The sequence below is a fragment of the Arachis ipaensis genome, chromosome B6, assembly GCF_059453495.1.
Source record: "Arachis ipaensis isolate K30076 ecotype BB chromosome B6, ASM5945349v1, whole genome shotgun sequence".
Classification (NCBI taxonomy): domain Eukaryota; kingdom Viridiplantae; phylum Streptophyta; class Magnoliopsida; order Fabales; family Fabaceae; genus Arachis; species Arachis ipaensis.
Genome location: NC_142441.1, coordinates 146,345,398 through 146,356,589, shown reverse-complemented (window position 1 = coordinate 146,356,589; position 11,192 = coordinate 146,345,398). Strand labels below are relative to the sequence as shown.

The 11,192-nt window shown below is 41.6% G+C and overlaps 1 protein-coding gene across 1 annotated transcript; it reads left to right on the top strand.

Moving 5' to 3' along the window:
- Positions 1 to 2,534: 2,534 nt before the first annotated feature.
- On the top strand, positions 2,535 to 3,053 carry LOC148563072 (uncharacterized). Its single transcript, XM_088491144.1, has one exon. The coding sequence runs from the start codon at positions 2,535 to 2,537 to the stop codon at positions 3,051 to 3,053; it is 519 nt and encodes a 172-aa protein (XP_088347270.1).
- Positions 3,054 to 11,192: the final 8,139 nt, after the last annotated feature.

Genomic DNA, 11,192 nt, shown 5'->3' with positions numbered 1-11,192 from the left:
TGTTAAAGAAATCATTTACATGTAACCCATATTTGTAGATTCTGATCACGAGTTTTTCTATTGAAATGCCGTCTCAAAAAGGAAGGTGAATAAGGAATAATAATTATTACATGATCTCTGCACTCTACTCTTCATGATTCATGAACACACAAAAAGTCAAAAATGGATTGTGGTTCATGAAAGGAAAAGGAAAAAGGAAAATGGATGAATCATGAGTGACGAATATATGAGATTCTTTTCCTTTCTTATTGTAGATGATAAATTTATTGATTTAATTATTCATTTAGGATAAATTGAATCATACAATGAAATAAGTAAAATATTGTCCGATTATAATAGCATAATAAAAATATAACAAAATAAATCCAATTCTCCAAAAATATTTTGGTTAACATACAAGGTTTTGTGTGTATTTGATAGAAAAGTTTGAAAGGAGAGAAAAGAATATTTTATATTATTTTCTAACTAACTAATCTAACCATAATTCATTAACTACAATTTCTAATCAGTACAAGTTTGGTAACATTTTTATCTTAAATAAATTTAAGTGTGCGTATAAAATTATCTTTATTAATTATAAAAAATATTCAAAAAATAATAAACGTTTAAAATTATTTTAATTTATATTATTTTATTTTACAATATTGTTATTTCTTTTATATTTTATGATATCATTTGTTTCTGTGGTAAAATTAATTTATATATTAAGATAATCTTTTGATATTTTATAGGAAATGTATAATGGTGGGACAGTGAAACATTGAACTTGTATCAATTTTTCTGGAAGAGTGAACAGAGATTTACCATTTTAGTTTTGTGCTGAATTGATCAATATGTGTATTAGAAAGAGGATGGTATAATATACTTTAGGAAGCTATTTTGGTATGGCAATGTATCTAACGGAATGTGATGTTTTTCTCATTTTGACCATAGAGATATAATATAAATTAATGTGAACGATCAAAATTTTGATAAACTACTTTGAGTGTACGTGAAAACCAGAAGTTCACAGTAGATTTGCAACGGGTTTTATAGTTGACAAGTATATACACGCACATAATGTCGCTTCTATCCATGACCCATATGCGATAAAAAGATAGACGTGTGAATGTATAATCTTTAAGCGAAGCCCTTTTGTTGGGTTAACTAAACATATCATCATCATTATTAAAAAATTGTTTTCCATTTTATATACATCAAATTCCCCCTATCCCTCCTAACATCTATCCTTCTTTGTTTCTTAAATTAATCAACTCTTAATTTCACAAATTAAAATCATATTACATTAAATTTAGTTGGTATTAGGAAAAAAAATTAAACTAAAAGAAATCAATGACTAAACGAAAACCATTTGAATTCTAATTAATTGGATATAAATCAAAGCAGCCAATTACAAATTTTAACATTTATATTTATAAATTAAAATAGTATTTAATTGTAAACTATAATTGAGTGTATAATAATAAATTATTTGTTTAATTTATTAATTTTAGATATCAATATTTTAAAAATAACTGTAAAAATTTATCACTAAAAGTAATATGATACCCTGATCCAATACTAAGACCCAGGTCTAAGTAAAAGGTCCAACCCAAAGGTTGGCCCTCACTCGACACTGACATTCTCTCAAGAAGTCAGATCCAACGACGACTTGCTCTAAAGAAGTCGGGATATCAGATTAGCTGGCAGATAGCACACATTCAAATAAATAACTGCCCCAAAAATCTCTCAACCTACTTTCAGGAGCCATATCTCAACTTCCTTAAGATAAAGGGACGGTTATCCACCTAAAAAGGTGGAACTACTCCAACGGTGGTTATTGGTTCACCACTATAAATACACTGACACCCCTCAGGTATCTCTAAGTTCCAATACTCTTTAAACTTGCTTAGACCCTTGCTGACTTAGGTATCGGAGTGTTTTTGCAGGTACCACCCCCCATTTCTCTCATACATACAAGTCGGAGGGAGGCTCCCAGATGCTAACTCATTCGAAGGCTTCCTCCTTCAGACGATTGGGCCAACCCAATGAGTCCAACCCACTAATCTCCAGTTACCCATCATAACATTGGCGCCATTGTCGGGGACCCAAGAGATCAACCAGTAATGGCGGATGACTCACACAAAGATGGCCACATAGCGTCCGATTCCGAGCAGGAAAATCAGGACGTGGGAAACAATAATGAGGATATTGACCTTCATCAAGGGGTGACCAATCAACATAGAGAAGGCACCTCAGGGTTGAAAAACCCGAAGACAAACTCCTCTGAAGGGCACGAATCAGGAAAAGAGGGACAACCCCACACTGCTGATTTCATGGGATTGTTCCACGGCCACCAAGGGCGCCTGGAACAGTTGGAACAAGAGTTGGAACGACAGCGAAAGGCAGAGAGAAACTTGAGGAATGAGATAGAGCGACGAAAAGAGCTAGAAGAAAAGCTCTTAAGGCTGGAGTCTGCTCTCAAAAATCGAAGCTCCCGCAGTGACCGATAAGATTCTCGTTTGGGGGGAGAAGATCCATTCAGCGAGGACATTATGAGGGCAAAAGTTCCAAGGAACTTTAAAAGCCCCGACATGGACCTCTACGATGGAACCACTGATCCAAAGCATCGTTTAAGCAATTTTAAAAGTCGGATGTACCTAGCCGACACTTCAGATGCTACTCGCTGCAAGGCTTTTCCGACAACCTTGACGAAAGCAGCGATGAAGTGGTTCGATAGTCTTCCTCCGAAGTCGGTCACCAGTTTCAACGACCTCTCACGAAAGTTCCTGATGCGATTCTCCATCCAGAAGGACAAAGTAAAGCACGCGCCAAGCCTCCTGGGAGTAAAACAAGAGGTTAGAGAACCTTTGAAAAGGTTCAATAAAGCGTGCTTGGAGATCCAAGACCTGCCCACGGAGGTAGTGATTATGGGCCTAGTAGATGGACTTCGAGAAGGTCCCTTCTCCCAGTCCATATCGAAAAGGCATCCGACCTCCCTAAGTGATGTACAGCAGAGAGCTGAGAGGTACATCAACATGGAGGAAAATGCCAGACTTCGAGAGCTGAGCTAGCGACCTGGGCACTCTCACTCATCAAAAGAGAAGGAAAGAGAGCCCAAGAAAAAAGAAGAAGTCGGCCCTGAAAGGCCTATGAGATATCACTCTTATACTCCTCTACGAGTTTTTCTAGTTGATATCTACAGGAAAATTTGCCATACTGAAAGGCTACCACCCCCTAGGCCCATCAAAAATAAAAAGGGGGCGAGTCGTGGCGACTACTGTGAGTACCATAAGATATATGGTCACTCAACGAATGATTGTTACGACCTTAAAAATGTGATAGAAAAGCTGGCTAGAGAAGGTCGGCTTGATAGATATCTTATGGAAAGGTCGGACCATCATGGAAAAAGGAAGCGAGATGATGAGGACCGAAGAGATCCACCACCACAAACCCCGGAAAGGCATATACACATGATCTCGGGAGGATTTGGTGGAGGTGGCCTCACAAAGTCGTCTCGCAAGAGACACTTGAAGGAAGTCTATCAGGTCAAAGGCGAAGCTCTCGACCTACCAACTATTTTTTTCACTAAAGAAGATGGGCAAGGAATCATTCCTGGACATGATGATCCAGTTGTGATAACTATGATCTTTGCCAACGCCCATCTTCACAGAACCTTGGTAGATCAGGGAAGCTCAGCCGACATCCTCTTCAAACCAACATTTGATAAGATGGGATTGGATGAAAAGGAATTAAGAGCTTACCCTGACCCCTTGTATGGGCTGGAGGATACACCAATAAAATCACTAGGATTCATACCCCTTCATACAACTTTTAGAAATGAGGCAAAATCCAAAACTCTGAGCATCGACTTTATAATCGTCGATGTGGGGTCAACCTACAATGCCTTAATCGGCCGAACTACCCTAAATCGGCTCGGAGCAGTGGTATCCACTCCCCACCTTTGCATGAAATTCTCAACATCAGAGAGAATAGCAACCATTAGAGGAAACCAGAAGTTGGCAAGAAAATGCTACAATGAAAGCTTGAACCTGAGAAGAAAAGGCAAGGAGGTACACACAATTGAGCTCGGAGGAGTCAGAGCTAAGGAGGAGCTGCGACCACAACCGGGGGGAAAGACTGAAGAGGTACAGGTTGGAGAAGAGGAAGGAAAAAAATACCAACATAGGAGCCAACCTGGAAGAAGATTTGAAGAAGAAGTTTATAAGGCTCCTACAAGAGAATTCCGACCTCTTCGCTTGGAAAGCCTCCGACATGCCAGGGATAGATCCCGAACTCATGTCGCACAAACTATCAGTATACCCCGATTCGCGACCTGTTCAGCAAAGAAGAAGGAAGCTCGGACCTGAACGAGCCTAAGTAGTGGAAGAACAGGTACAAGCCCTTCTAGAAGCCAAGTTCATCAAAGAGGTCAAATATCCGGCATGGCTAGCAAATGTGGTGCTAGTCAAAAAATAAAACGGCAAGTGGAGGATGTGCGTCGATTACACCGACCTGAACAAGGCGTGTCCTAAAGACCCATATCCACTTCCAAGCATTGATACCCTAGTAGACTCCAGCTCAGGGTATCAGTACTTGTCGTTTATGGATGCATACTCGGGGTACAATCAAATCCCGATGTACAAGCCGGATCAAGAAAAAACATCATTCATCACTCCCAGGGCAAACTATTGCTATGTGGTCATGCCCTTTGGACTGAAAAATGCTGGGGCCACATATCAAAGGCTGATGAACAAGGTGTTCGCACCTTACCTTGGGGGATTAATGGAAGTCTATGTAGACGACATACTAGTAAAAACTAAGGATGAAACCAACCTCTTGGCTGACCTTTCGCAAGTTTTCAGCACCATAAGGATGCATGGGATGAGATTAAATCCTGCAAAATGTACCTTCGCGGTGGAGGTAGAAAAGTTTCTAGGATTCATGCTTACACAAAGGGAAATCGAAGCCAATCCTGACAAGTGTAAAGTAGTCTTAGAAATGAAAAGTCCGACTTGCCTAAAGGAGATCCAGCAGCTGAACGGCCGACTTGCTACACTCTCTAGGTTCTTGGCAGGATCAGCATTAAGATCCCTACCACTCTTCTTTCTACTAAGAAAAGGATGCCAATTCGAATGTACTCCTGAGTGCGAAGAAGCATTTCAGGAATTCAAAAGGTTTTTAAGCCAACCTCCCATTCTGACCCGACCTAAAGTTGGGGAAGAACTCGTCCTGTATTTGTCCGTAGCAGACAAAGCTGTAGCATCAGCTCTAATACGGGAAGACAAGGTCGGGAAGCATCCTGTATACTTCACTAGCAAAGTCCTACAAGGCCCTGAATTAAGGTATAAAAAACTTGAGAAGTTTGCATATGCCTTAATAGTAGCCTCTCGGAGACTACGGCCTTATTTTCAAGCTCATACAATAAGAGTTCGAACGAACCAGCCCATGAAGCAAATCATTCAGAAAACGGATATTGCGGGAATAATGGTTCAATGGGCTATAGAGCTATCCGAGTTCGACCTCGAGTACGAAACTCGAACGGTAATAAAAGCTCAATGCCTTACTGATTTCGTGGCAGAATATGCAGGAGACCAAGAGGAAGCCTCCACGACATGGGAGCTATACGTGGATGGATCCTTCAATAAAGTCGGAAGTGGTGCAGGTATAATCCTAGTTAACTAGGAGGGAACTCAAGTGGAAGTCTCCCTCAAATTTGAATTTCCAGCTTCTAATAATCAGGCAGAGTATGAAGCCTTGATTGCAGGGTTAAAATTGGCAGAAGAAGTCGGCGCAACAAAGGTAGTTGTGTTCAGCGACTCCCAGGTGGTGATCTCTCAAATAAATGGAGAGTATCAGCTAAAGATCCCAATATGAAAAGGTACTTGGACAAAACCTTAGAGTACCTTGGACGATTTGCTGAGACCGAGGTCAAGCACATAAATTGGGATCTCAACAGCAGAGCAGATGCCCTTTCCAAGCTAGCAAGTACCAAATCAGAGGAGAATAATAGAAGCCTGATCCAAGAAACTCTCCAAGAACCCTCTGTCTCAAAGGCAGAAGTCAAACAAGATATCCTTGAAGTATACAGATTGGACCTCGGATGGATGAACCCACTAGTCGAATATTTGAAATTCGACATCCTACCAAAAGGGGAAAAAGAGGCCAAGAAAATCTGGAAGGATGCACAAAATTACACCTTGGTGAAAAATATCCTCTATAAAAGGGAGATATCAACACCATTATTAAAGTGCGTCCCGACCTCAAGGACAACAGAAGTCTTAGAAGAAGTCCACAATGGTATCTGCAGAAATCATCTCGGAGCGAGGTCCCTGGCTAGAAAAGTCATCCGAGCCGGGTTCTACTAGCCGACTTTGCAGAAAGATGCTACCGAGTTCGTAAAGAAGTGTCAGCCATACCAAATGCATGCAAACTTCCACGTCGCTCGCTCCCCCCGATGAGCTCATAAGTATAACTTCTCCAAGGCCTTTTGTGAAATGGGGATTGAACCTATTAGGACCCTTCCCCCAAGCACTTGGACAAGTAAAATACTTAATAGTGGGAGTAGACTATTTCACAAAATGGATCGAAGCAGAACCATTGGCCACCATCATCGCCCAGAGAAGTCGGAAATTCCTCTACAAGAACATTATCACAAGGTATGGGGTACCTTACTCCATTACCACTGATAATGGTACTCAGTTCATCGACTCTACCTTCAGAAACCTGGTAGCCAGTATGAAGATCAAGCATCAATTGACCTCGGTAAAACATCCACAAGTGAATGGACAAGTCGAGGCAGCCAACAAGGTTATACTGGCAGGGTTGAAGAAAAGGTTGCAAGATTCAAAAAGAAGTCTGGGCTGAAGAACTCCCTCAAGTACTATGAGCTTATCGGACTACACCTCAGTCTGCCATAGGGGAAACACCCTTCTGACTTGTTTATGGCATAGAAGCCATGATACCAGTTGAAATCAACGAGCAAAGTCCAAGGGTAAGCTTCTACGACGAGGTTGGAAACATACAGGGGCACAAAGAAGAACTCAAGCTACTCACCGAAGTCCGAGAACAAGCCCAGATAAGAGAAGCAGCACTAAAGCAAAGGATGACAAATATATACAACAAAAAAGTCATTCGAAGAAGCTTCGCCCCAGATGACTTGATCAGAAACGACATAGGAGTTAACAAATCTGGGAATGGAAAGCTTGCTGCCAACTAGAAAGGACCATACAAAATTAAAGAGATCCTAGGAAAAGGCTACTACAAGGTGATCGACTTGAACGACACCGAATTACCTAGGTCGTGGCATGCTTGTAACATGAAAAGGTACTATAGTTAGAAGCGAACTCCATTCCCTGATGTACTCTTTTTCCCGACTTCATGGTTTTTTTCCAAAAATAAAAGGGTTTTCCTGAAGGGGTTTTAACGAGGCATCAAAATGGGGGACTAAGGGGCGACAATTTTCCAAACCTCTTAGTAGCAAAAAGTACCTTTGTAAATAAATAAAGATCTTTTTTTTCACATCTCTTTGTAAATTCCTTTTACGTTATTGTCACTCTTTCTACGAAACGCGCCGATTTGAGCTCGACAAAACGTAAAAATCCCATGAACCGACCTAGAAGGTCATTAGGATAAAACGACGAGGTACAAGTCGGTGTAAAGAGGCTATAAAAGTAGATCATGTAAACTCGGGTACGCAACAACTAACAAGTCGGAAAATCCGAGAAAAATCGAAATGCATCACGAAAATAGCCTAAGTTATGAAAAATACAAATAAGAAAAATTTGAATTCATAAGAAATACCAAAAAGAGACAAAAAGATAAACCAGCAACAAAGGCAAAAGCTGTCTAGAGTCTTTGGAAAATTTGAAAAAATAAACTTAGACAAAAGCCTGCCTAGATAAAGTTTTTCTCAAAAGCAAAAAAGATAAAAAAGGGTTTTTTTTTTTTATGGAAAACCTAGCGAAGAAAAAATTGCAGAAAACATGCGCGAACCAAATTAATCTTAAACCCCTTATCCAAAAAAGGGGGACAATAATTGAGGCGCTTTTGTTAACGGCCATAAAAGGCCAGAAAGTGTTAAGAACAAACAACCACAAAAACAATAAGTAAAATTGTTCAAAAAACAAGGGGCCCACAAGCCGGGCCCCCAAATAGCCAAATATCAATTAGATGGAAAGATCAGTACCGCTAGAAGGAAGATCAGTAGGGAGAGAAGTCGGAGTAGCAGCAGGGGAGGATGGAGCAGTTTCTTCAGGAGCTAGAGTAGGAACCTCTGAAGAACTCGGAAGGTATCCATCTTGACGCTCCTCACGAGGAGGAGATTCTATTATCCTCTGCCTGCGAGTATTCAAGTCGGAGTCAGTCTCAGGTCGGGGAGGGTAGACAATGGCCCCATCAACTACAATCTTGTCGAGGTCAAGAGGAGAAAGATCCAGGTCAGGGGCAATGGCCCCAACTTGCTCCTTAAAAACCCTCCAAGCCTCCTCTGCACCCTCAGCCACTGAATCCTCCAGGTCCTGGAAAGCCTCCCGACATCCTGACAGCTCCTTCTTCAAATCAAGATTCTCCCCATAAAGCCTGATATAGTTCTGCTCCGCCTTCTCCTTAAGGCCCTCCGCCATGACACATTGGCCCATCAACCTCTTCTCCCTCTCCTAGAGATGATCCTTTTCCTCCTTTAGCTCGCCGACCTCCTCTTTAAGCCTCTTCTCTTCTTCTTGATAAAGGAAGATCCTCCCCTCTAGCTCCTCAACATTTTGGGTAGAACCCAAACAGTTAAGGGGAGTCTTCTCCAAAATATCAAGAAGTTTGGTAGATACTCCCGTCGCATGGACACTCCCCTGGACCAGAATGTTAAGATGGTTTCAAACGGAAATATCATCTATATTTATTCGAGTATGAGGATAAATGTGATTCCGAACGAATTGGGGGCCATTAAATTTAGCCTCCCCATCAAGAGAAGAGCCAGACTCTGAAATCTTGCGCTTCTTCTCCTCTGGTTCAAGGGAAGATCGGGGCGGAGGAGGAGGAAGAGAAGAAGCAGAAGAAGAGGATATCATAATAGGACGAGAAGAGGTCCCCAAGTTGCAAGGAAGAGGGGGAGGAGGAGGAGAAAGAGTGCCAGCGGCCCTGGCAGCGTCAACTCAGGCCCGAGACCTCTTCTTGGCATCTTGGGCCTTCTGGTAGGAGGAATTGGAATTCTTCTTCACCATATCTATAAAAAGGAAAAATAAAAGAATCAATCTGCAAGTCGGAAACAAAGATCTCAAAGTCCAAAGCAACAAAAACAAGTCAATAACGAATCTACCTATTTGGGTCCGAACAAAGCTTGGAGACCCTTGAAGGAACTTCTTTGTGTCCAGATAAAGGGCCCTTCCCCAAACCTCTCGGAAGAACCCCACAACAGCCGCCTCAGCCTCATCCAGGTCATCCAGACCATACTTCTCCACAGGAGAGGCCTCTAACCAATAAAGGGGAAACCGAGGAAAAGAATTTTGGTCCAGGAAAAAGGGGTGGTGACCTTCTACGGCTTGAACTTTAAAGAAAATTTTTTTAAAGTCATGAAAAGATTCATCAAAAAGGTTGAAAACTCTCCGACCTTGAATGGCCCGGAAAGATACCCACTGTCGTTTATTATTTTGCCCACTAAAGGGCTTGGTCATATGAAAAAGAAAGAAGAAAATCTTCAAAGAAGTCGAAAAATCTAATTCTCGACTAACAAGTTGATAAATTTTCATGAAACCCCAAGAGTTGGGATGAAGTTGGGTAGGAGCAACACGGCAATGAGACAACACAGCTATTTCAAAGTCAGAAAATGGCAGAAGAACACTCAAACGGGTAAACAAACAATCGTACATAAAAAAGAAAGGAGGGTCAGCGTTAGTAGCTTTCCCAAAGCAAACCCGGTCTTCGGGACCTGGGGCAATCAACTCATACTTAGGCTCATCATCATCAGAGCCACAGATTCTATGGTGGGTGCGGAGGTCGGTAATATAATCTGTGTCTACTAGAGGTTCCTCCCCAAGAACAGTAACATCAACCCACTCAAAAACGGGGGAAGTCATCTTTTCCAAGTAAAAAGAAATAGGAGAAATGGCAACGAGACCTACAAAGGAAAATGGAAAAAGATCAAAAAATAGGGTCTCTAAAAGGCCCAAAGCGGAGACACTAGACCTATCAACAGACTCACTGCGGATGCGCAAAAAACTCCTCTAAATACACAAGATAAAGTATTTAAATAAAAAAGAGAAAGAAAAGTCTAACCTTTGCTAATAAGCGTGAAAGGAAGCAGAAACAGCGGCAGCAATGCACTCCAAGAAGGAAGAAGCTTTCTTTCAGAACAGAGTGTGTAGGCGAAAACTTTTTCAGAAAGAAAATAAAGAAAGAGAGGGAAAAGTATTTATAAACACGTTAGGGGCATAAATGATAAATCGACACGATCGTTAAAGAAACGCACCGTTACCAATGTAACTGTCACCCCACGTGTAAATGCGAAAAGCCCTAACGGACGCGACGTTTGATTAGACGCAACTTTTAGGAATATTTTGAATCATGTCGGTTAAAAAGCCACGTCGGTTCCCATTTCACGTCGGCTACAAGTCCGAGTTAAAATACTTGAATCCAACTCTTAAGGAAAAGAAATCGTACTCGAGTAGGGGCACTGTTCATACCCTGTCCCAATATTAAGGCCCAGGTCTAATTAAAAGGCCCAACCCAAAGGTCGGCCCTCACTCGACACCGATCTTCTCTCAAGAAGTTGGATCCAACGACGACTTGCTCTAAAGAAGTCGGGATATCAGATTAGCTGGCAGATAGCACACATTCAAATAAATAACTATCCCTAAAATCTCTCAACCCACTTCCAGGAGCCATATCTCAACTTCCCTAAGATAAAAAGACGGTTATCCACCTAAAAAAGTGGAACTACTCCAACGGTGGTTATTGGTTCACCACTATAAATACAATGACACCCCTCAGGTATCTCTAAGTTCCAATACTCTTTAAACTTGCTTAGACCCTTGCTGCATCGGAGTGTCTTTGCAAGTACCACCCCCTATTTCTCTCATACATACAAGTCGGACGGAGGCTCCCATACGCTAACCCATTCAAAGGCTTCCTCCTTCAGACGATTGGGCCAACCCAACGAGTCCAGCCCACTAATCTCCGGTTACCCATCGTAACAATAACATATCGTAAACATGACTAAATGA